At 42.6% G+C, this 23,117-nt stretch overlaps 2 protein-coding genes across 2 annotated transcripts in view; both read left to right on the forward strand.

The window, feature by feature from the left end:
- rasl11a (RAS-like, family 11, member A) overlaps positions 1-5,470 on the forward strand; it is a 6,328-nt gene extending 858 nt beyond the window's left edge. Inside the window, exons 2-8 of the mRNA XM_029455295.1 lie at positions 1,540-1,596; positions 1,721-1,803; positions 2,557-2,597; positions 2,677-2,806; positions 3,002-3,077; positions 3,355-3,431; positions 4,339-5,470. Of these exons, the coding sequence (XP_029311155.1) occupies positions 1,540-1,596; positions 1,721-1,803; positions 2,557-2,597; positions 2,677-2,806; positions 3,002-3,077; positions 3,355-3,431; positions 4,339-4,479 (605 nt within the window). The 3' untranslated portion in view covers positions 4,480-5,470. The remainder of the gene's footprint in view (positions 1-1,539; positions 1,597-1,720; positions 1,804-2,556; positions 2,598-2,676; positions 2,807-3,001; positions 3,078-3,354; positions 3,432-4,338) is intronic.
- A 7,793-nt stretch (positions 5,471-13,263) lies between these two features.
- gc2 (guanylyl cyclase 2) lies at positions 13,264-22,244 on the forward strand. Its single transcript, XM_029455413.1, is given in 23 exon segments — positions 13,264-13,842; positions 13,918-14,097; positions 14,192-14,309; positions 14,396-14,697; positions 14,794-14,925; positions 15,409-15,512; positions 15,677-15,795; positions 16,022-16,106; positions 16,220-16,316; positions 16,508-16,624; positions 16,744-16,824; positions 16,907-17,083; positions 17,748-17,904; positions 17,982-18,131; positions 18,358-18,506; positions 18,586-18,749; positions 18,954-19,146; positions 19,241-19,258; positions 19,260-19,416; positions 20,071-20,169; positions 20,537-20,631; positions 20,713-20,798; positions 20,980-22,244. Coding segments are annotated over 23 exon segments (3,459 nt in total). The 3' UTR covers positions 21,080-22,244.
- The last annotated feature ends 873 nt before the right edge of the window (positions 22,245-23,117 follow it).

Genomic DNA, 23,117 nt, shown 5'->3' on the forward strand with positions numbered 1-23,117 from the left:
CGACATTTCGCATATTGCACTTTTTTATATTTTACATATTTGTATTAATTATAAATCTATATATTAATATTTAGATCCTTTACTTGAAAACAATGTACACATACTCCATTACAACTGAAAGTCTTGACTGCATAAGACGAATATTATCAGCAAAATGTACTTATAGTAGCACTTGTATGCAGAATGACACCATGTTATGTGTATTTAAGTGTTGCTTAATATACTTTAGAGGAGTTTAATCTGCAGCACTCATCATGTGCTATAAGTAGATCATGTGATTTGTTTTGCATGTTTAATCTTGAGGATCTATGGAGTAAAAAAGTGCAATATTTCCCTTTAATAATGTAGCGTAGTGATACTAACCACCTTCGTTATAGTCTGAGAAAATGACCCTGATGATGTCGCAGTGATGTCATCAGGGTCATGTTGGCTTGGGCTCGGAGATGATCAAATCAAATGTATTTATATTTATACATTTATACAGTCCAATATCACAAATTATACATTTGTCTCAGTGTTTACAGACTGTACAGGATACGACACCCTCTGTCCTCAGACCCTCTGTCCTTACACCCTCGGTCCTCAGACCCTCTGTCCTTGGACCCTCTGTCCTTACACCCTCGGTCCTTAGACCCTCTGTCCTTACACCCTCTGTCCTTACACCCTCTGTCCTCAGACCCTCTGTCCTTAGACCCTCTGTCCTTACACCCTCTGTCCTTAGACCCTCTGTCCTTACACCCTCGGTCCTTAGACCCTCTGTCCTTAGACCCTCTGTCCTTACACCCTCTGTCCTTACACCCTCTGTCCTCAGACCCTCTGTCCTCAGACCCTCTGTCCTCAGACCCTCTGTCCTTACACCCTCTGTCCTTAGACCCTCTGTCCTTACACCCTCTGTCCTTACACCCTCTGTCCTTAGACCCTTAGATAGATTTGTAGCGGGACGTCTGTGTTGAACTGGAGGAGGCAAGTTATGAATACTTGGCAGGGAAAGATGTTACACAGTTGCATCATGGGAAATGTAGGATTTAGGGTTTTGGAGGTTTAATGTGTACAACCCGTGGAGTTATCCTCTAACACTGATGGGAATTAAACGTTTCTACTAAAATGAAACTGGCTTCACTAAAGTCAACAGGAGTCTTTGCAGAATCCCAACAAACAAGAGATGGATGAGACAATCATTCACCAGCGCAAAGTGACGCATGAAGGATTGCAACATCAGATTGTGAGAATTGGTGAATCATTTTCTCATTTCAGACTTTGGGCCGGTTTGTTTAGCTCATCTCTCTGCTGCCAAAGTCATATGTGTCACAGAAAAGAGAAATTCCTGCAACACCTGCAAACGTTTAAGTGTTATATAGGTCAGAAAGCTGCAGCAGGGTGGTGAGTTTTTATTATAAGTACGGATACAGATTATATACTTCATGCACACTGTAGGACGGGTTTACGAAAATGGCCAAATGCAATATTTAGTTTGGCGTTTTCTTCCCGTTGTTCTTGCATTCCTAGTTTAATTAACGGAGTTGTTCTGCTTCCTTTCAGCTCTGATTGTCAGGTTCCTGACCAAGAGGTTTATAGGAGATTATGAAGCAAACACTGGTGAGTTTCCAGCCGAACATTTGTCAGAAATAAATGCATTCACTCCCTTTGCAAAAGTCCTCCGCAGTAGAAAAACCCCCGCCATTGATCCATTCATTCATCCAGTCTCTTTCATTCTCTCCAGGAGCGCTCTACTCCAGAAAGGTCACGCTGGATGGGGAGGAAGTGTCACTTCAGATCCAGGATACTCCCTGCGTCGCTCTCCAGGTAACTGACGGAGGCAGCATGTGGATGGAAGCAGCAGAGTGTTTATGAAGATGTCATGTGCACAAAACACAAACACGTCGCAGGAAACTTATCATATTTAAAATATCTGCTCTCGCATCTTTAAATCGCCGGCACGCTGTTTACAAACCAGGCCTCAGAACGGCTCATTTCCTTCCCTCCGCCGGGGAGATAACAGAGGGTGAAGAAGTCCCTCCTGGCAGGACGGGGGCTTTCAGAGATTAGACAGAAGTAATTGGTGTGTGGAGGCAGCGAGGTCGACACGTCACTGAGCTTCTGCAAGAATGTTCAAAGCTGCATGAGGATTTTTAAAACGTAAAAGCAGACATAATCATAGAGTTAGAGATTAATCCTAATCTGTGAGCACGTCGCCCCGATAAAACAAACTCATCTTGATTACAGAAAATACGTTTCGCTTAGTAATCAAGGAGCACATGGAACTGCCCAACCTGAAACGTAATTGCTCCTAAACGGACATCTGGGTGGTCCGCTGGGTCCAGAGTCACAAGTTCAGACTGTGAACCAGCCGCTGTGTGTGTCCATTAACTGCCATTTGTCTTGGCAACGCGCCCGTAAAACCATCACCTGCTAACTCACTTTAAAGGGGAACTTGGGGGTGTTTCTTCAAGATTAGGCAACCAAGAGTACTTTGGTCTGGTCTAATGTCTGGGCTGTGAAACTCAGACTCTGTACATCCATTAAACACTTAATCTCGTCTGTCCATCATTTCTACAGGATGATGCTGAAGGCCTGTACTGCCAGGAGCAGATCAACAGGTCGGATTTATTTACTTAAATATGACAGATTAAATAACATCCTGTATAATAACTGTGCACGACATCACGTCACTTCCAGGTCGATCTACTGGGCAGACGGTTACGTGCTGGTTTTCTCCATCACGGACCACAACAGCTACCGCACCATCCAGCCGCTGTACCAACACGTGAGGCGCATACACCCCTCTGGAAACATTCCCATTATGCTGGTCAGTGCGTCACAACCACTTTGAAGTATTAGGAGACGGTGGTTAGTTTTAATGCAGTTCTTTTTCTTTTAAATGTCAATTTGCTTCAGCGTTTAGCCGAAGTCTTCCACTCCCGTCTACAACAGACAACAACAGTTACCAACTGACCCTAATCCCAATTATCTAATCCATCCTGTAATCTGTAATCTCATGCAGGTTGGAAACAAGAGCGACCTGCTCAGAGCCCGACAAGTGCCGGCAGATGAAGGCGAGACGTTAGCAGCTTCACTAGGTGGGGCATCTTCTTCCTCCTCTTATATTCTTCTTCTTCTCCTTTTCCTATTTCTTTTTCTTCTTCTCTTTCTTCTTCTCCGTCTTTCTTCTTCTCTTCCTCCGACTCCTTCTCTTTATTCCTCTTCTTTATTCTTTATACACACACACACACACGCACACGCACACACACACACACACACACACACACAGTATACATGTATACTATATCCTGCATGCTGCCTAATGAAGGAGGAATGCTGGATGTTATCTGAGAGATAAAACTTCTCTGCTCACAGGAGGAGTTTACTTTGAGGCCTCGGCCAGAGAGAACCACGAGGGAGTCCACGCCGCCTTCTTACATCTCTGTCAGGAGGTGGGACCTTTTGTTGTGCGCTAACTATTGATTGTTAAGGAGGACGAGGGACAGCTGTGGCTCTGTGGTCAGCTGAACCCTTTCTGTTCTCATGAAGGTTTCTATCGGCAGGTATCAGGACGTCATTCACTTTAAATCCAACAAACTTTAAAGGGATGTTTAACTTCCTGTGGGAACTATGATCACAGACTATTTCCCACTGATGCCCAGAGCCACCAAACACTACACAAATACCACGTTTGTTATGCTTTGGTCAGAAAGAGGTATACCAGCCCATATTGGTCTCTTCTGTATATTTGTTTTCTGATATGACGCTCATTGAGTGTTTAGTCTGCATCCTTCTCTGGTGTTCAAGAGAGCAGATTCTCAAAGCGTTGAGCCTCAAGCATGTTTTAACTGATGCTTTAAAGCTGCTATAATCAGTATTTGTATCTTAAGAATAAGGACTTTGCAGCTCCTTTCAGCACTTTAGCACCTTTCAGCTGATTGTTTTGGTTTTCTGGCCCCGCCGGCAGCTGCTTTCAGCATAAAAGAACAAAAAACAAAGGTATGATAAGCCAACTGAACACCACCTTCAGAGCTTCTAACAGAAGGCAGACAAAGCTGGAGCACATAATGGAGCATTTAGCGGCTAAAGAACTAGATGATTCCCTCAGGAGATGGTGGAGACCAAAAACAGAGCTAAAAGGAGAGTCCAAAACACTATTTAATGCAGTTTTTAAATGAAGATATCTTTAAAAACTTGTTCCTCAAGTAGATTGATTAGTAAATACATAAATTACACATATATCTGTTCTTATTGTAAATGATGTAGCAGGAATATGGAATCCACCAGTAAAATAAGTACAAATAAAAGTGGGTTTTGAGCTGCTGATGCAAAGTGAAGTCACTGTGGTCTCTGTTGCAGGTGATCCGTGGAGGTGGGAACGGGGAGAAACGAAGAGGAGGCCTCCACCTGGCCAGACCTAAATCTCCTAACATGCAGGAGCTGAAGAGGAGGTTCAGGCAGGTCCTCTCCTCCAAAGTCAAGTCCTCCACAACTCTCTGATTGAAGGACGGGTCCAAAAATATCATCGCACAAATAAGAGCATCCATGGAAATAGAAGCTGCTTTGATGGAAGGCCGAAGAAACCTCTATATAAATACTTTTACGTTTGGGAACTGAAGCCGTAACGTTTCTTTGGGGATCAAAGCATTTTAAAGAAGCACAAGCGGTTGTCATCAGACGAAGACAAAGACTGAATGGAGCTGTATTTGCTCCTCTCTGTGTTTTGGACGAAGCTGATGGTCAACATGACCTTTTGGAAGCTGCTCAGAGTGAACGAGCCACCAGGCGGCTGAACAAAGCGCTCGTGTTGTGTCAGAAACTCGCCGTGTTTACCGTGAAGGACAGTGAGTGCGTCGGACCAGGCCTCAGCTTATTTGAGGCCGATGGCTGCCAAAAAATGAAAAGCAATCATTTAATCAAAGTGTAATTTGACTTTTGTATTTGTGCATAGCATTGTGTCATAGCTATATACTTCTTATGCTTCCAAGATGCCATAATCTAACTGATAAAGACACAATAAACTTGATTTTCTGCTAAAGCTCAGCCCAAAGAAGAAGAGTTCAGTATTGTGTGGAGTTGTTGTCGTCCAGACGACTTTTCCTCCCAACGAGAAGGAATTTCTGAGCTTCTTGGTACCAGGAGACGCTGTTCATGGGTCAAAGTCCAGAACTGTGGATGGAATTGATGAAATACAGACTGTTCTAAGATTTGGGAAGTGTGTGTGTGTGTGTTTTCTGTTCTCATGACCTCTTCTCTCAGTGACACACACACAAAATCCCAAGTAAAGACAAAATTCCTCAGCATCTGGAATTTCCTTCTCGGTCACTGAACCGCCACTCTAACCCTTTTTCTTTTTACACACACAAACACACACCTCGAAAATTGTCTGGTGACCCTGACTCGTGACCTTATTTGCCCTTTGCCCTTTAAAAGCAGCTGGGCTCCATCAAGAGTCTGGAAAAAGGTTGAGATAAAGTCTGTGTGACAACAACTCTGAGATGCCATTTGATGAGCGGCGAGACAGAAATAATGTGTGTGAAAAATGGAGATTTCTCCCGTAATCTTCAGATACTTTAAGTCCAATTTCCTTGTGTGTTTTCTTTTGAGACCCTGACTTTACTTCCCACACACACACATGCACCATGTCGCTCTTAAAGACCTCCTTCCTGTGTGCCACTGGATCAAGTGTTTCTGCATTTCCAACCAGCCAGCAATCTGTCCTTGATAGATGGAGAGTTAATGAAGCACTTTTGGAAAATGGAGCCTCCACTAAATGTTCCCTTTTTCGGTCATACTCTCGCTCAACAGTATATGTCATGCAGTCCAGAGAAGATATAATGCAAAGATGCAACAAAGGCATCAAATCATGAGAAGTGCACATTAATATCCAAGCAGGTATTTAATCAAAAGCCAAGTTTAGCAGGTCAAAAGTAAAAAAAAAAAAGGAAATGTGAGAGCTTATAATGAAATCAAAGTAAAAGAAAGGTGAAGATGAAGGAAAAGGACACTTTTATTTCATTGTGTATATATTTCAATACCTTTGCCCCAAAGTTACTGCTTTAAATGGCCCTTATAGCATAGTGTTGACGCTAGGAAGTATTTTAGAGGCTATTGTGTGTCTCAAACAGCAACGCTTTTAAATATTAAATAACACAAACGAGCAAGAAATGGTAAAGATTCCCTGACGTGCTTCGACTGAGTGTTGTCTCTGGACTCCCTTGATTTTGTTGGTAAAATGAAAGCACTGATGATGTCCCCGTTTTCAATCTAATGACGTTCAATTATAATCGTGTGTCATCTGCATAGCGGAGCAGCGACTGTTGATCGTGAGGACAGACTTCCTTCATGTTATCTTCTCTTTGTCAGACACATGTGCAGCAACGCCTCCTCTGCAAACCGTCGAATCCCCAGAACTGTGTGTTCTTCAATACACTTTGCGTTTTAGTTCCTGATAAGTAGCTTTAGAGGATGTTACATGCATGAAAAACAGCTTTTTTTAGGCTCTAAAGTCTCAATGTTTAAAAATGAAGCAAAGAGCTGCTGACCTTGCTTGCTTGCTGACTTCTCTTTTATAATGGCGGTCTATAGGGAACAGAGTCAGTGTGCTTTAGTCGACATTCTTCTGCTATAAAAGTAATTTCTTTAAAAGGTTGTGACTAAAATGCTGAAGCTGCAGCAGACTGAGTCAGTTTATCAACAGCAAACCACCCTCAGCCAGCGAGCACAAACATGTGGGTGTTCTGGTGACCACTATGGGAAAGCACTTCAACAACAGCAGTGTGGAGGACATAAACCAGCTGTGTGTGTGTGAGTGTGTGTGTGTGTGTGTGTGTTAATGCCTTATTCTGTTATCTGTAGGAGGCGGCAGGAAGTTAAAGTCCCGCCTGGGATGAAGTCAAGACCCCGAACCCGGAGAGAGACAAAAAGGAGCAAGACGATGTCAGACTTTAGGAAGTAAAACTAAATATGAACGTCCATTTTGAAGGGTTGACAGAAACAGGGAGGGAGAGGAGAGCGGGTGTTGAAGGGAGTCGAAGTCAGACAGATAAAAATGAGACAGAAAAACATGAAAAGCTATCGGCTTGTTTGTCCGGAGATAAACCAAATGAACACGTCAGCGTTCAGCACAAGACGAGACACTAAATGTTCGGCTCCAAAACACGATGGTAGCGTTCTGAGTGACAGCTCAATGCTGCTGTGAAAGGTCAACGCTGCTTTAGGGTGATAAACAATCAGGATTATCAGAGCCGGATGATTCTAATCTGCAAAGAAACATTTTGTTTATAATTATGACATTTGTATGTGGTTTCCATCAAGTTCATTGATAAGAATTAAGAATGAAACCATAAAGAAACAATATAATCAAAAACCTGAAAGCTTGATTATTAAGTGCTTTAACCTTCAAAAACCTTCATCTATATGTTGCATCTTTTATTATTATTATCTCTGTACATTACACATATTATGTATACCTTCATATTGTGAACTTGTCAATATTTTTGCAAATATCTGCACAAAACTATACAGCTCTTTCATAAAAAAACATATTTTTAATATTTATTTATACATATTCTTGACATATTTTTAATATTTATCTATACATATTTTTGACATATGTTTAATATTTATTCTTACATATTCTTGACATATTTGTCATATTTATTTTGACATTTCTTTATAGATTTTTAATATTTATTTAAACATATTTTTGACATATTTTTTATATTTATTTATACATATTCTTGACATATTTTTAATATTTATTTATACATATTTTTGACATATTTTTTATATTTATTTATACATATTCTTGACATATTTTTAATATTTATTTTGACATATCGTTATAGATTTTTAATATTTATTTAAACATATTCTTGACATATTTGTTATATTTATTCATACATATTCTTGACATATTTTTATATTTATTTATACATATTCTTGACATTTTTTATATTTATTCATACATATTTTTGACATATGTTTTATATCTATTTTGACATATTTTCCTTTTGATTCAATATTCATGTGTCTTGACAGTACATGCTTTTTAATATTTTCTCACAATATGTTTATTGTTGTGCACCAAACATCAAGGAAATAAAACCTACTTGGCAAAAAACCAGATTCTGATTCTGATCGGTACCAAAAACAACAATTTAAATAAACCCAAGTAAGAACGAGAACGACTAAAAATAGCCTGGTTCACAAACTAGCTTGAAAAACATAACTAAATATGGTCCGAAAATACATCTCACTCAAAGACACCTTGAACGACGGTGAATAAATACAGAAATGCATACCGACAACGAAACAGATGTGCAGATGTTGCTGATTTACACAGATGAGCTGCAGACCATGGCATGTGCAGCCACTTCCTGGTTTAGACTATGAGGTCAAAGGTTATTCCTTGTGACACTTAAAGGAGCCACTAGGGGGCATTAGTGCTTGTAGAGTACTTACATCAGCAGAGCAATAAGAAGCTCCAGGTTTCCCTATTTCAATTTACAATAGTTGAGGTTTTACTTTGGCGGGAAGGAAATTATAAAGCAACACATTCTGAACATTTCATTGTTTAGCAATGAGAGGCTTGAAAGACTGTCTCGCTTATCCAGACGTAGAAGTTGTCAACGCCTTCCAACATGCCGACATTTACAGAAATAAGTCATGTTTCTGCTTTCCAATCTACCGTATGAACGGTTTCCAATCTACCGTATGACCGGTTTCCAATCTACCGTATGACCGGTTAAGGATTATTCGGTTGGCTTTAGGCACAAAAACTGATAGTTTACAAACAAAAAGTCAATTTAGCAGCCGTTCTGGATCAGCAGATGTCATTTCTCCTGGTGAAATGACATCTGCAGCGGCTAACAACGGTTGCAGAAGCTATTGACTTCTATCATACACCATACTTTAGTGACTTCCTGTCTTGAGCTCCAACTTCAATCCTTGTTTAGGCCTGGAAGCCTCTTCCGTTCACTTCTGCCTAAATGGCTGGCAGTATAGAGTTAAGCAGGAACAATATCTGAGGTCTGTCGTCTATTTTTGGCTCCAAAGCTCCCAGTGGGCAACACATTTAGTCTCCCATTTCCCCTCTCCCTCCCTGTTTGCCCTGTTCCCTCACTCTTCCCCTCTTCATGCAGCATTTCTTGGAAGTAGAGTAGTGCCTTGCCTCTGGGCACTTCCACACAATAGATCCAACAATGTCTCCGCACAGATTTCCACAGCAAGACTTATTTTGTCTTGCGTCATGTTTTCAAGATAAACTAGTGATTTTTAAATTTATTTTGCAACTCACTGGAATGTTTTCAAGATAAGCAACTGCGCTTTCTTTTTTTCATGAACGCAACTTGGAAGCTTTAAAGAGAGCCATTAAGATGTGTACCGCTTAAAACTTGTGTAATAATTGCGCTTTTATAAATGTGTTTATAGTGTTTAGGCTCACAAATGTCAAATTAATTGGATTACGTGATGAAATGTATGTTGCAGGGTTACACCACAAACTATATATCTTTGGCCTCTTGAGCAGAAACCCGGCATAAATAAAGTGATGTTATTTCTCTTCAACAGTCGGATCAGAAAGATCTTTCAGATGATATATGTCAGGGCTTTTCTCTCTGTGTTTTCCATAATAGAAAAGCTTGAATGTTTCAGTGCAGCTCTCTGGGTGGAGGGAGATTAGAGAAACGTTTTAGGGATCTTGTAGTTGCCATAACAAATAAACAGCAACCACAGCAACATTGTGGAGTCAGCCACTTACGCTCGCTACCTCCCGGACGCTCTCTGATGGAGGGACCCGGCTTCATAAGCCAAAAGTGAAACACAAACTTTATGTTACTGCAGCTAGTCTACGAGCTTACTGCTAATACGTTCTCCAAAGAGGTTCGAAACATCAATACTTGTACTGTCTTTCTGTCTCTGCACGATGGACGAGTCACGCTGACTGATTCATCGACATTGTGTGTGTGTGTGTGTGTGCTTGTTTCTGGGTGGCAGGGTCAGTTTCTTAATCCTTTTCATTCTTATTTTTCATACATGTCACTCCGCTTTTCCACATTTCTGACTTTTCATCGTTCCTCCTTTCATGTGTGGTCAAATTACAGTCCACATCAGATAAGGAAGATTTGTAGACTGGCTGAGGTGGGGCTGGCAACAGAAAAGAAAGGCACTGAATGGATATTTCAACACAAGTCAATGTGGAATTGACTGCTATTAAATACAGTATATACTGTAAAAGGAGTAAATGACTGAATCGTGTCCTGGAGCTTCATTCATGCCACTAAATTATTAAGTTATTGCAAAGAGATGTATCACACGTAACTATCTGTTCAGATTGGGGAGAAATGCTCCTTACACCTGCGTTAATAAAGATTTCTGGTCACTTGTGAGCAGTGCATTGACATATTATCACCTTACAATGTGACACTTGATCATTTACTCATCCTGAAGTCACAGAGCAACGTTAGCATTCAATACTCACTCTGCTTTTAGCTCCTGGAAAAAAAAAACATCTGGTTGTTTAGCTGCTGCGGGGGTGTTGGTGTAACTTTAGAGAGAGCTGAAGTTCATATTAGCTTCGACTAAACTTAAGAGCGTATCTTTTTGTCATAGAGTCTGGAGGACTTCCAATATGGCCGCCGCCAGAGGGAGCCTTGTATTCAGCTTCTATCGCCACTGATGGAATGTGTTTGCCCCCCCCCCCCCCTCTGAACAGCGTGGTGCCGCTCAGTCTTGAGAATGAGGGGCCCCCTCCGTCAGTGACCGCCAAGTGGCAGCTTCATAAAGATGAGTGCCATTCAGAAAAGAAAGAGCTCGCGATCAATTCAAAGAGTTGCTTATGTTCGAGACTGTCAGCACCTGGATATAAGGAGACGGTCTGGATGTGCAACCTGTGGCTGAACTCTGCCGTACAAGTGAACTCTGTGACAGACACAACATCTACTGAAGCCTCCTTCCATGTAACCAAACCAAAACTCAAAGAACCTTATAAAATATAGCTTACATAACCTACGTAATGATTTTATAAGTAAAGCGCTCATGTGGTAGATGTTTAATGTCCCTACAAGGGTCCCCCCTTATGGCCCTTGGATTACACCTAAATCAACCAAAAATAATAATAGTTATGAATTTCTTGTGGCCTTTAAAAGCAAAAACTAGAACATTTGACTCCATACTTAGACCACGTAATGACAACTGAACCATCCTATCAAACCTTGTGTGTATCTGCAGTATTATTGGAGTCTGGCAGGTCAGGACTTCACATCTGGACGGATTTGTCTTGTTTCACAGAATGTTAGAAGAGTCAAGTTACAACTTTATCATCCAAACAGTAATCCAAAGATGATCCAGCTGCACACAGCAGCAGTTTACTCTCATGTAGATGCTTTGAGGAAATGCTGATCCTTTTGTATTAACCATCACTTTTGTTTTTGACACTGAATGTTAAAACTGTGTTTGAATCATGGCGACCGAGTAAACCCCAAAGGTCAGCCTGACAGAATAAAAAGAGCAAGCAGTGACGTTCACCCTGCAGGAACACACAGTTTATTTATTTATAACTTTTTTTTATCATTCCTTACACTGAAGAGTGGGACTCTTATCTGTACCATGCTGCCCTCTAGCTTTCAGAGAAGCACTGTACTGTGTGTCACAGAAGGACATAAGTGCAGTTTGAATGAGGAAAAGGTAATGCGGCCCATGACGGACCAAAGTGGAACGATGTGACACAATTACAACTTCTCTAAAGGTTCGTTTCCCTAGTAAATTTAAATAATAAATAAATAAATACCATGTGTGCATATAAAACCCGGTGGAGCGCTGCTGTTGCTGCTGCTGCTGCTGCTGCTACTACTGCTGCTGCTGCTACTGCTGCTGCTACAGCTGCTGCTACTGCTGCTGCTGCTGCTGCTGCTGCTACTGCTGCTGCTACAGCTGCTGCTACTGCTGCTGCTGCTGCTGCTGCTGCTACTTCTGCTGCTACTACTGCTGCTACTGCTGCTGCTACTACTGCTGCTGCTACTACTGCTACTGCTGCTGCTGCTGCTACTGCTACTGCTACTGCTGCTGCTGCTGCTACTACTGCTGCTGCTACTGCTGCTACTACTGCTGCTGCTGCTGCTGCTACTACTGCTGCTGCTGCTGCTGCTGCTGCTGCTGCTTTCCTCTCAGTCGTCTGGTCTGCACATGAAGCTGTAAAAACATTTCCATGTCTGTCTGGACAGAACTGGAAGGTAAAACCTGTGTGTTAATGTTGCATTACACCAACCTAATAATAATAATAATAATAATAATAATAATCATAATAATAATAATAATCATAATACTGATCATTATCTTTGCTTCACCTCAGTCGGCGTGGCTTACAGCGACAGAGTTCCTGATTGGATTTGATATAATCTGACAGGAAAGGTCACACACTTGTTCTAGGATCATCTCTCACACACTAACACACACATCCGAGCTGAGATACATGTGTGCGTCCTCATAATGCAGTAACACTCACTTGGTTCCTGATGGACAACTCTTGGATGTAAACAGAAGAGGACGTGATGAAGCTTCAATCGCTTCCATTTGTCTCGGAGAGAAGCAAGACCTGTCCGCCTCATCAATGCATGGTAGGAGTCCCTTAAAGAAAATAATCCTAATAGATGCATGAGCAGAATAAAATGACAAGTACAATCTAGTTAAGTGAGTTTGAAGGAAGTAAATGTAAAGATGACACCTCAGCTAATAGCATCTGTTGTAGGACGGCTGTGTTACTGCAGACATGAAAACATGTATTCCTTCAGAATATAAAGCTCCTGCATCGTTACATGTTGTTAACTTCCAGGAAAATCGCCTTCATTCAAGGGTTTTTAAAAGTTGTAAATCTGTAAAAGACATTTAAGGGCCTAACGTACTTGGTTTTTCTTTGGGGGGGGGGGGGGGGGGTTTCTGGATCAATCCCTAGGTTGGGAACCACAGGACTAAACTACCCGTCAGCATACAATAGTTAAAACTAGCTCCACCTCCACCTGCTACTCACTGTACATCAGTATTCATCATGTCATCTATTATATCAGTCACTGCACAAAGGGTACTTTTACTTTCGACACTTGAATATACTTGTAATGGAGTATTTTTTACATTTTGGTATTTGTACTTTTACTTCATCCACCACTGACTACTTCTATGATGTATCTCAGAGTATCTCTACTAAATAATACTCACTCTCCTCATCCTGATGTATTCCAGGGAAGCAGCACCTGCAGGCCGTGTCCCTCAGGGTTCTTGTGAGCGCTGATGGTTTTGAGCTTTGAGATGCAACAACAGCACCGCGCCTTCATCTTCTCCTCACGTCCAACATGGAGGCCGACACCAGACAAAGCTCCTGACATCAACTCCTCATCTCCTCCTCCTCCTCGTCTTCGCTTCTCTCCTGTCAACCATATCATCGCTCCATCCCAACTCTCTTCTGCTTCCTCTTCCCCTGCTTTATCCCGCCTCTCTCCTCCGCTGCCTCCATCCCTCCGAGGCATCCTGAGCTTCCTCCTGGTCCTCCTGGCCTCCCTGTGTTTCCTGCCCTGCCCGGCACAGGCAGGCTGGTTTCGGGTCGGGGTGGTGGGGCCGTGGGGGTGCGACCCTCTCTTTGCCAAGGCTCTCCCCAGTGTGGCAGCTCAGGTCGCCGTCAACCGCATCAACAAGGACCCCTCGCTGTCCTACGCGGCAACATTCGACTACACTGTGCTGCAGGAGCCATGTGAGACATCGAGAGGGTTGGAGAAGTACTTAGATTTCAGAACCAAAGCCTCGGCGTACATCGGACCAGCCAACCCCGGCTACTGCGACGCTGCTTCAATGCTGAGCAAAGGCTGGAACAAAGTAAGTGTGGCATTTTAGGGACTTTAGGTAGAAATGTGTTTTCCTACTGCGACATGCTCTCCTCTCCTCCTGCAGGCATTGTTTCCTTGGGGTTGTGTTGGCTACGAGCTGGACGATGCTCGCAGCCACCCAACGTTTGCCCGCTCCATGCCGAGGCCCACTGGGGTGCTGCTCAGGGTCATAAACTACTTCAGGTGGGCCCACATCGGCATCATCTCTTCCTCAGAGGACATCTGGGTGGAGACGGCCACCGAGGTTTGAATATATTTCTTTCTGCAAGTCATTTACTATGAAATGGACATTAAAATGTGCCTTTCTTTTCACATCTTTGTCTCTTTGTCCTGTACAGGTGGCTAATTCCTTGAGGAGCCACGGTCTGCCGGTCAGACTGGTCAGTTTCATGGAGAACACACCTCACAGCATCAGACAAACTCTGGCCAAGCTCCGCGAGATGAGAGAAATACGAGGTGAGTCCCAGTTTCTCTCGGGTGTTCAGAATCCCTAAAAGGACATGTGACTTCTTTAGTGTCTGTAATCTCATGTGTCGTCCTAGTTGTGATCCTCTGCATGCACTCTGTACTGATCGGCGGTGGAGTCCAGAAGCAGCTCTTGGAGACGGCCTACGACATGCAGCTGATCGACGGCTCCATGGTCTTCGTGCCCTACGACACCCTGCTCTACAGCCTGCCCTACCGCAACGTGACCTACCCGGCTCTGAAGAGGAACAGCAAGCTGCTGCGGGCCTACGACGCCGTGCTGACCATCACCATCAACTCCCCGCAGGTGTCCTTCTACGAGGCCTACAGGGAGGCTATGGAGAGGGGAGAGGTGGCGAGGACGCTGACGCCTCAGCAGGTGACGCACGGGACTGTGGAGATCGTAGAGGAGGGATTGTGTGCACGGTTGAGATGCTTTGAGCAAAGCAGTTAAATCTGCCTGTGTGTCCTGCAGGTGTCTCCTCTCTTCGGCACCATCTACAGCTCCATCCTCTTCATGGCTCACGCAGTGCATCGTGTTCGGGAAGCTGGGGAGTGGATGTCAGGAGGGAACCTGGTAGGACACACCCGTAACCTGGACTTCCAGGTACCAAGAGAAGAAAAGACACAAAATATACAGGAAATGTAATAGAAATGTGTTTGATTGTCACAGATTAAAGTCTAAAACAGGCAAATATTAACACCAATATATTAGCAAATGGGACTTATGTGATTCAGGATTGATCTTTTTAAACCTAGAATGTGTTTGTAACTTATATAAATAAGATTAATGACACGAACATTTGAATTACTGCTTTTGTTTTTTAATAAAGTTTTTTCATATACATTTGTTTCCAGCGTCACTGGACCTATTTTAAAATATTTTAAATAATATTAAATTAAATCAAACATGGCATTCCTAAAAAGTTCATATTTCCATTTAATTACAAAAACTAAAATCCAATTTGATCTAAAAGCATTTCAATGCAGTAAACAGTTTCTACACTGAATGAGGAAGTTAAACATATTATAAATGTTTATATTGTTTTGATTATAAATGGCAGTTCTGACTATGCATCTAACGCTGCAGGGCTTCAGCCACCCCGTCAAAACCAACGGCTCCGGAGCAGCTCTGCTGGAATACCTCATACTGGACACAGACGGACTCTCCAGGGAGCTGAAGCCCACCCACAGGTATACGAGCGCTGCCTTACAGAGAGAAGCGAATAAAGGAGGTAAAAGAAAGTCAAACGAGGAAAATTCTAACTGATTGTTCAACTGGGGAAAAGCTTTTCTTTGTAATATTTAAATTATTAATAGTTATTGTTGCATTAATAACTGGATCAAATTACTGACAGGATCGACATGGAGGCTGGGATGGTGCATTTTCTGGGTCGGGAAATCCACTTCCCTCGTGGCTCCGGACCCAGGAGGGACGCCTCCTGCTGGTTTACTCCTGGAGTCATCTGCTCAGGGGGTTAGGAACACACACACACACACACACACACGCACACACACACACACACGCACATGCACGCTTTTGATTGCTCTCCAAATAAACATATTCCTGCACGTGCTTATAAATGCGTTCCTCTTTAGTCGTGCAGAGCACAGCTGTTTAAACATTTTAATTTAAACACATTTTTTTACTGTAAAACAGGTCAGAAGTTTAGAAGACTGTCTGCTTCTTGTTGTTGTTCCAGGCGTGGATCTGTTCTCGACCATCGGCATTTTCCTCGGAACGATGGTCGCCTCCATTTTTGGAGTGGCATTTATTTACTGCATCAGGTACGAAGACCGGAAGTTCAAGAATCTACAATATATTTATATATATATAAATATGAAAGTACTGGTGAATTCACAACAGTCTATCACTCTTTCTGCTGTGTGTTGTTGCCTAGGCGACGCCTCAATCAGATCCGATTGGTCAAGGGTCCGAACAGGATTCTGCTGACTCTGGCTGACGTCACATTCATCAACCCGTCGCTAAGCAACAAGGTCAGCATAATGATAGGAAAGTATATTTTGATGCTAATGATTTTGAACTTTTTAATGCAGGACTTTTCCCACACTGTGGTATTAGTCCTTGAAATGATTAATAATTTAATGATCTTCTCCCCGCACGGTGCTGAGGTTGCCTTTAAAACTAATTCCAACTGGAAACTTCCACATCCTCTTTGACTGTATAGAAGCTGAGTCTGGAAGGCAGCAGGGCGAGCTGCACGAAGAGCGCGTCGGACACCACATCCCCCGTCTCCACCCAATCCCCGGCCACCTACGAGAACTCCAACGTGGTCATTTTCCAGGTGAGACTTCAGTTTATATGTACTGACAGCACTGCGGGTTTGAGGGTTTGAGTACATTTTGTGAAGAAAGTGAAGACGGGTGTGGCAGCATCAGCTGATGTCTGGTTGCTGTCCTTCAGGGGGACTGGGCCTGGCTGAAGAGACTTCCTGGCGGGTCCTTTAGCAGCATCAACCCAAAAACCAGCCATGTGTTTGAACAGGTACGTGGCGTTGTTGTGTAACAAAGAACAACACAGCTAATGACACATTGGAGCATCAGACAGCATTGTTTTCTGGCAGCAGATGAAGGACATGCGTCACGAGAATGTGAACCTTTTCCTGGGCTTCTTTCACGACTGCGGCGTGTTCGCCATCGTGACCGAGTTCTGCTCCAGAGGAAGTCTGGAGGACCTGCTGCTGAACGACGACGTCAAACTCGACTGGATGTTCAAGTCGTCGCTGCTTCTGGATTTAATTAAGGTGCAGATAAAACAGATGGGGGCAGAAGTGGGATGTGACATATTTAGGACAGGATTTTATAGTTTTATAGAGAGGATTGTATAATTCGGGAAATAATGCCATCACAATTACCCAGAGCCCAAAGTTGTCTTGATGACCAATCAATATAACAATATTCTAAATTACAATTACAATTAAATTACAATTAAATTACAATTAAATTACAATTAAATTACAATTAAATTAAATTACAATTAAATTACAATTAAATTAAATTACAATTAAATTAAATTAAATTACAATTAAATTACAATTAAATTACAATTAAATTACAATTAAATTACAATTAAATTACAATTAAATTACAATTACAAATAATTAAAAGAAAAAGCATTAAAATCTTCACATGTATTGTTTTTACATTCAATTTGAAAATAAACGATTATAACTAATTGATTAATTGACCAATCGTTTCAGCTGCACTTGTATAAACAGTTTGGGGAGTTTCAACAACATGTTTTATCATGTTTAATGCTTAATTTGTAAAATAACTAAAGCTGTCAGGTAATGTAGTGAAGTACAAATGACGATATTTCCCTCTGAGATGTAGTGGAGTAGAAAAGAAAACACACGTACAGGACTTGATACTTGATACTGACTCTGTTGTGTGTGTCTTCTGTGTCAGGGTATGAAGTACCTCCACCACCACGGCGTGTCCCACACTCGTCTCAAGTCCCGTAACTGTGTGGTGGACGGGCGTTTTGTCCTGAAGGTCACAGACTACGGCTACAACGAGGTTCTGGAGGCGCAGAGGTTTCCCTACATGGAACAACCTGCAGACGGTGAGAGAACAGCTCAGATTATAAACAGTGTGTGTCACCTCTACGGGAGCAAACTAACGCGGCTCTGTGTGCTCCAGAGTTGCTGTGGACGGCTCCAGAGATCCTGAGGAGCGTGCAGCCGGAGCTTCACGGGACTCTAACTGGAGACGTGTACAGCTTTGCCATCATCATGCAGGAGGTGGTGGTCCGAGGGCCTCCGTTCTGCATGATAGACATGTCCGCCACAGGCAAGATAACAAACAAAACCCAAAGAAATGCACGTACTCTGGGGGGTTTTCTTCATGTGCGCTGTTCTAGGATTTCTGCACACATATAGACACGCAGAATATTGTCTCATCCTTCCACCTATCATTGCATCTAATAGCTGTCAAGAGTGTTTCTCAACATCCAGCATGGCTACCAGACAATGAGCACACACACACACACAACAGTTAATGTTTTTCTGTGTTTCAGACATAATAGAGAAGCTGCGTAAGCCTCCTCCTCTGTTCCGCCCCTTGGTCAGTCCGGACTACGCTCCTTTAGAGTGCATCCAGCTGATGAAACAGTGCTGGAACGAACAGCCGGACAAGAGACTGAGCTTTGACGAGATCTTCGACCAGGTAGAAATACTGTCTTTGGGTTGAATCCATCTGAGAGTATTGTTTGGGAATGAATTCTGATGTTATGTCTTGTCTTCAGTTTAAGAACATCAACAAGGGGAAGAAGACCAACATCATAGACTCCATGCTGAGGATGCTGGAGCAGTACTCGTCTAACCTGGAGGAGCTGATCAGAGAGCGGACGGAGGAGCTGGAGATCGAGAAGCAGAAGACGGAGAAACTGCTGACTCAGATGCTTCCTCCGTGAGTTGGACTCACATGGGTGACGCTACGATACTGGCTGGATATTAAATTGCACATTGAACATAAAATAAACCCACAAATGAAGAATATGTGTAGAAAATGGGCGTTTTAATGTGTCGGCTTAAGAAGCCTCAAAGTGCTCGATATTAAATAAATAAATATGAAGATCAAGATATGTGTGGTCGGTTTCCTTCTGTCCTGCAGGTCTGTGGCGGAGGCTTTAAAGGTGGGTGGTACAGTCGAACCGGAGCACTTTGACAACGTGACGCTTTACTTCAGCGACATCGTCGGCTTCACCACCATCTCAGCCAACAGCGAACCCATCGAGGTGGTCGACCTGCTCAACGACCTCTACACGGTCTTTGACGCCATCATAGGAAACCATGACGTCTACAAGGTGCAGTGCTTTAACCTCTGTATTTTATATTAGTATTGTGGCAGTAAAACTCGTTAGATCACATTCTCGCTCACTCGGTTATATCCTTCTCTAGGTGGAGACTATCGGTGACTGCTTACATGGTGGCGTCGGGTCTTCCTGTCCGGAACAACGACCGCCATGCTGCAGAGATGGCCAACATGGCCCTGGATATCCTGAGCGCTGTGGGAACCTTCAAGATGAGACACATGCCCGACGTTCCTGTCAGGATACGTATAGGACTACACACAGGTGAGGCCAGGAGAATAAAATGATAAGTAATGAGTGAGTGGCTCAAAGGAATCCACTGAACATGAACAGACATTATTCTGAGCCAAAGAGTTATGTGCTTCTGCAGCACGGCAAAGTTCCTTGCACAAAATCCTGCAAGGTATCGCAGCAGTGACCCCTAAAATCACAGAGCAACACCCCAAATGGCTGGGGACGGGGAATGTCCGATCCCTTACCTGATAATGTGAACTACATGCCGAGGCCTGGTGATGAATCAGAAGATCAGCCCATTTCTATTATTTCAATCATAATCATTATAAATGCTAGAAATTCGATTGTGGTACCCAGTACTTTGGTCACCATTGGGTCACCATTGGGTCACCATTGGGTCACCATTGGGTCACCATTGGGTCACCATTGGGTCCATTGAGCCTTACTTATATGTAGGTTATTTTGACCCAGTAACAATGTCATATCTATACTTTTGTTAGGTCATCAATTAAACTAAAAAGAATGGTTACATCAATGAATCCAAAAAACGAGTAAGTTTTAGAACCATTGGGTTATTGGCCATACCAATATATGTATATTTGTGTGTGTGTGTGTGTGTGTGTGTGTGTGTGTGTGTGTGTGTGTGTGTGTGTGTGTGTGTGTGTGTGTGTGTGTGTGTTGTAGGTCCATGTGTAGCAGGTGTGGTGGGTCTCACTATGCCTCGCTACTGTCTGTTTGGAGACACGGTGACCACCGCCTCTCGTATGGAGTCCACCGGGTTGCGTAAGTACAAAACACTGTATTTATAATTTATGGATAAAATAATTATTAATTAATCAATTAATATTTTTGGGCTAGAGCTGAGACAGATCAGAAAATTAAATCAGCAATTATTCGGATAATCAAGTAATATTATTTTACTTATTTTTCAATTAAAAGATTTGATGGTTACGTTTCTTTGTCATACATGATAATAAACTGAATAATTACTTACTTACATTCCTCCACCTGTTGTTAGTATTCATTGTTATTATATTGTATCTCTGAAACCACAGAAAGTTATGTTTATTCTTCTATCTTCTTCTCACTTGTTCTAATTTTATTTATTCCCAACCACCTACACAATATATCAAAACATGTTTTGCTGCAGCCTACAGGATCCACATCCACCAGAGCACAGCGAAGGTCCTCAGGGACCTAAATGTTGGCTACAAGCTGGAGTTGAGAGGCAAGACAGAAGTGAAGGTACGAGACTTTTGTTTTTAGACAACAGAGGTTCCTGCGTGTTGGATGAAGTCTGTCAATGCCTCTGTCTCTGTGTCTCAGGGGAAAGGAGTGGAGGAGACCTACTGGCTTGTAGGGAAAGAGGGATTCACCAAACCACTTCCTGTTCCTCCAGAGGTCACGACCGGGTAGGAACAACTTTCTCCTAAAGCTTCTTGACAGTAAATAACAGAATCAAAGAGTTGTACTGAGATTAATGTATTGAAAGAAGGCAGAGAGACCAAGTGTGTTCTGATTAAGGCTTTCTTCACACAGCAGTCTAAACTGGTTTGCGTTCTGCGTTCACGCTTCTTCATTTCGTCCCGACAGGAAAATGGCCCAGGGGCTGCAGATGGCCGAGATAGCCCAGTACAAGAAACGGAAAGCCGAGAAACAACAACAGGATCAGCTTGCAAAGAAGAAAAACTGAGGTAAAATCTCATATAACATCGCTGGCCTGGTTGGCAACGTGACCCGTCTTTTGGCAAACACTTGTTAGCATGAACTGTCTCGAGGGGTCCACTGCAGCTTGGGAAGAAGTCTTGGCCATGATGAGAAGCAGCTGGTCAAACGTCGGCTTCTGGTGCGAAAAAGGTGCTTTTATTTTGGAAGTTTGACACTCATAAATTCTCTAATTCTATTTGGAAAGCGTAGATGGAGTCAAAGGAACTAAATCACGCCATCACATCACAGGAAACTGTGACCCTTAAACTCTAGCAGACAGGATGGACCCTTTACAAATTCCCTGCCATTGATCCTCCACAGTTTCCAGGAGGAGAGGGGGGGGGGGCTAGTGAAGTGTTCATTCAGATTATCACCATGTGTGTGTGTCTGTGTTAACGGCTCGAGTCGAGGAGATGAAGTCTTGCGTGGAACTATGTGTAGAGGCCGAGACGTGGTGACTCAGCAAAGCGGGGATCTACAGAAACAGTCTGTCAGCAGCAGCTAATCTGGTTCATTTCCTCCTCCTTCTCTTCCCCGTTTCTGTGTTTGAAGGGAGGAGAGGAAATTAAGAAGGGAAGGAGGGGAACGAGAAGAGGACTCCCTGTTTGTGGAGGACGTTGGTGGCACTGTACCAACTTTTTGATATTGTGAAAAACGCAATTTTACTCGCAGAAACGATCTCTGCTGTTCAGGTTTTGAGTACGTTTGGGCCGTGGACAGTAGAGAGGGGAGGTAGAGGAGGGATGACATGCAACACAGACAGCATCAGACCGGGGACATTGCGATTACATGAGAGCAAAAATAATGATTAAAAACGGCCCAAACTATTTCCCAGAATCCAAAAAGACATCTTGTAATTGCTTGTTTTGCCTCACCAACACTTTACTATGATAGAAAACTAAAAGTGTTCAAAGCAAATCTTAATCTTGCGTCACTCGTGCTAATCTGAACACCAGGGAGGTAAATCTCCTCGGCAACGACGACATAATCACAACCAAAGGCATTACTTCCTCTCAGCTTTCTATCAGCCACATGCAAACTTGTTGTGTCGTCCAAAAAAACAAATCTTGTTTCTTTATAATTTCTATTATTATGTCATTAGTTGTAATTTTAGCAATGTTTCTTTATGTGCAATGTAACTTGTTCTTGTACTTGTAGCTCTGTTTTAATGTTTTATTTGTTTAAAAACACTGTGTTAATGTAAATATGACTATATCAGGCAGTTATTTCAACATTTCTCCACAGAAATTAAAGTTTATTTTGTGCTTGTAGTTGGAAATGATCCTAAATGTAGGTTCAGATTGTATATTATCAACCGCAGTATTGAGTCCTCTCTTGTTTTGTAACCAAACCTGCCTATCAAACATCGCAATAAATCTTCTGGTGCTGGAATTCAGTGTAAAAATCTGTGTGTCTGATATTAAAGAGAATCAATGACAGGGATTAAAGACAAACACACAGCGCCCTCTAGGGACGCAACATAAAATAATCTCTTTTAAACTACAGATGGCATCCTGGAAACTCTGCAGGATTATCCCTGCTGATCCTCAACGTGTGTGTGTGTGTGTGTGTGTGTGTGTGTGTGTGTGTGTGTGTGTGTGTGTGTGTGTGTGTGTGTGTGTATGTGTGTGTGTGCCTTTTGAAGCTTATTAAAATAACTACAGATTTTCACTTGAAAATGTGTCGTGATGTGTTCTGCTCTTCCCAGAACACCACCTGTCACTCAAACAGAGTAGGCGGGGCTTTCTCTTGATGAGGTCTGCAGGTTTCTGTCTTGTTGTCTTTTTCTGTTTACTCCAAACAAACCAGGAGGATAAGTGTCTAACTCGCCACAAACACACTAAAATATATTGTGTTGCATTTATTTCCTGTATTCTTTGACTCCATTATATTTTCTTCGTTCTTATTATAGTTTAATCCCCTAAATGATGGTATAAACATGTAAAACGTTCTCTACACTGCCAGGCAATGTGACAAGGAGAATGTTACAGATATTTAGTCTACAGTTCCAGCACTGAATGCAT

Source organism: Cottoperca gobio, chromosome 18, assembly GCF_900634415.1.
Source record: "Cottoperca gobio chromosome 18, fCotGob3.1, whole genome shotgun sequence".
NCBI lineage: Eukaryota > Metazoa > Chordata > Actinopteri > Perciformes > Bovichtidae > Cottoperca > Cottoperca gobio.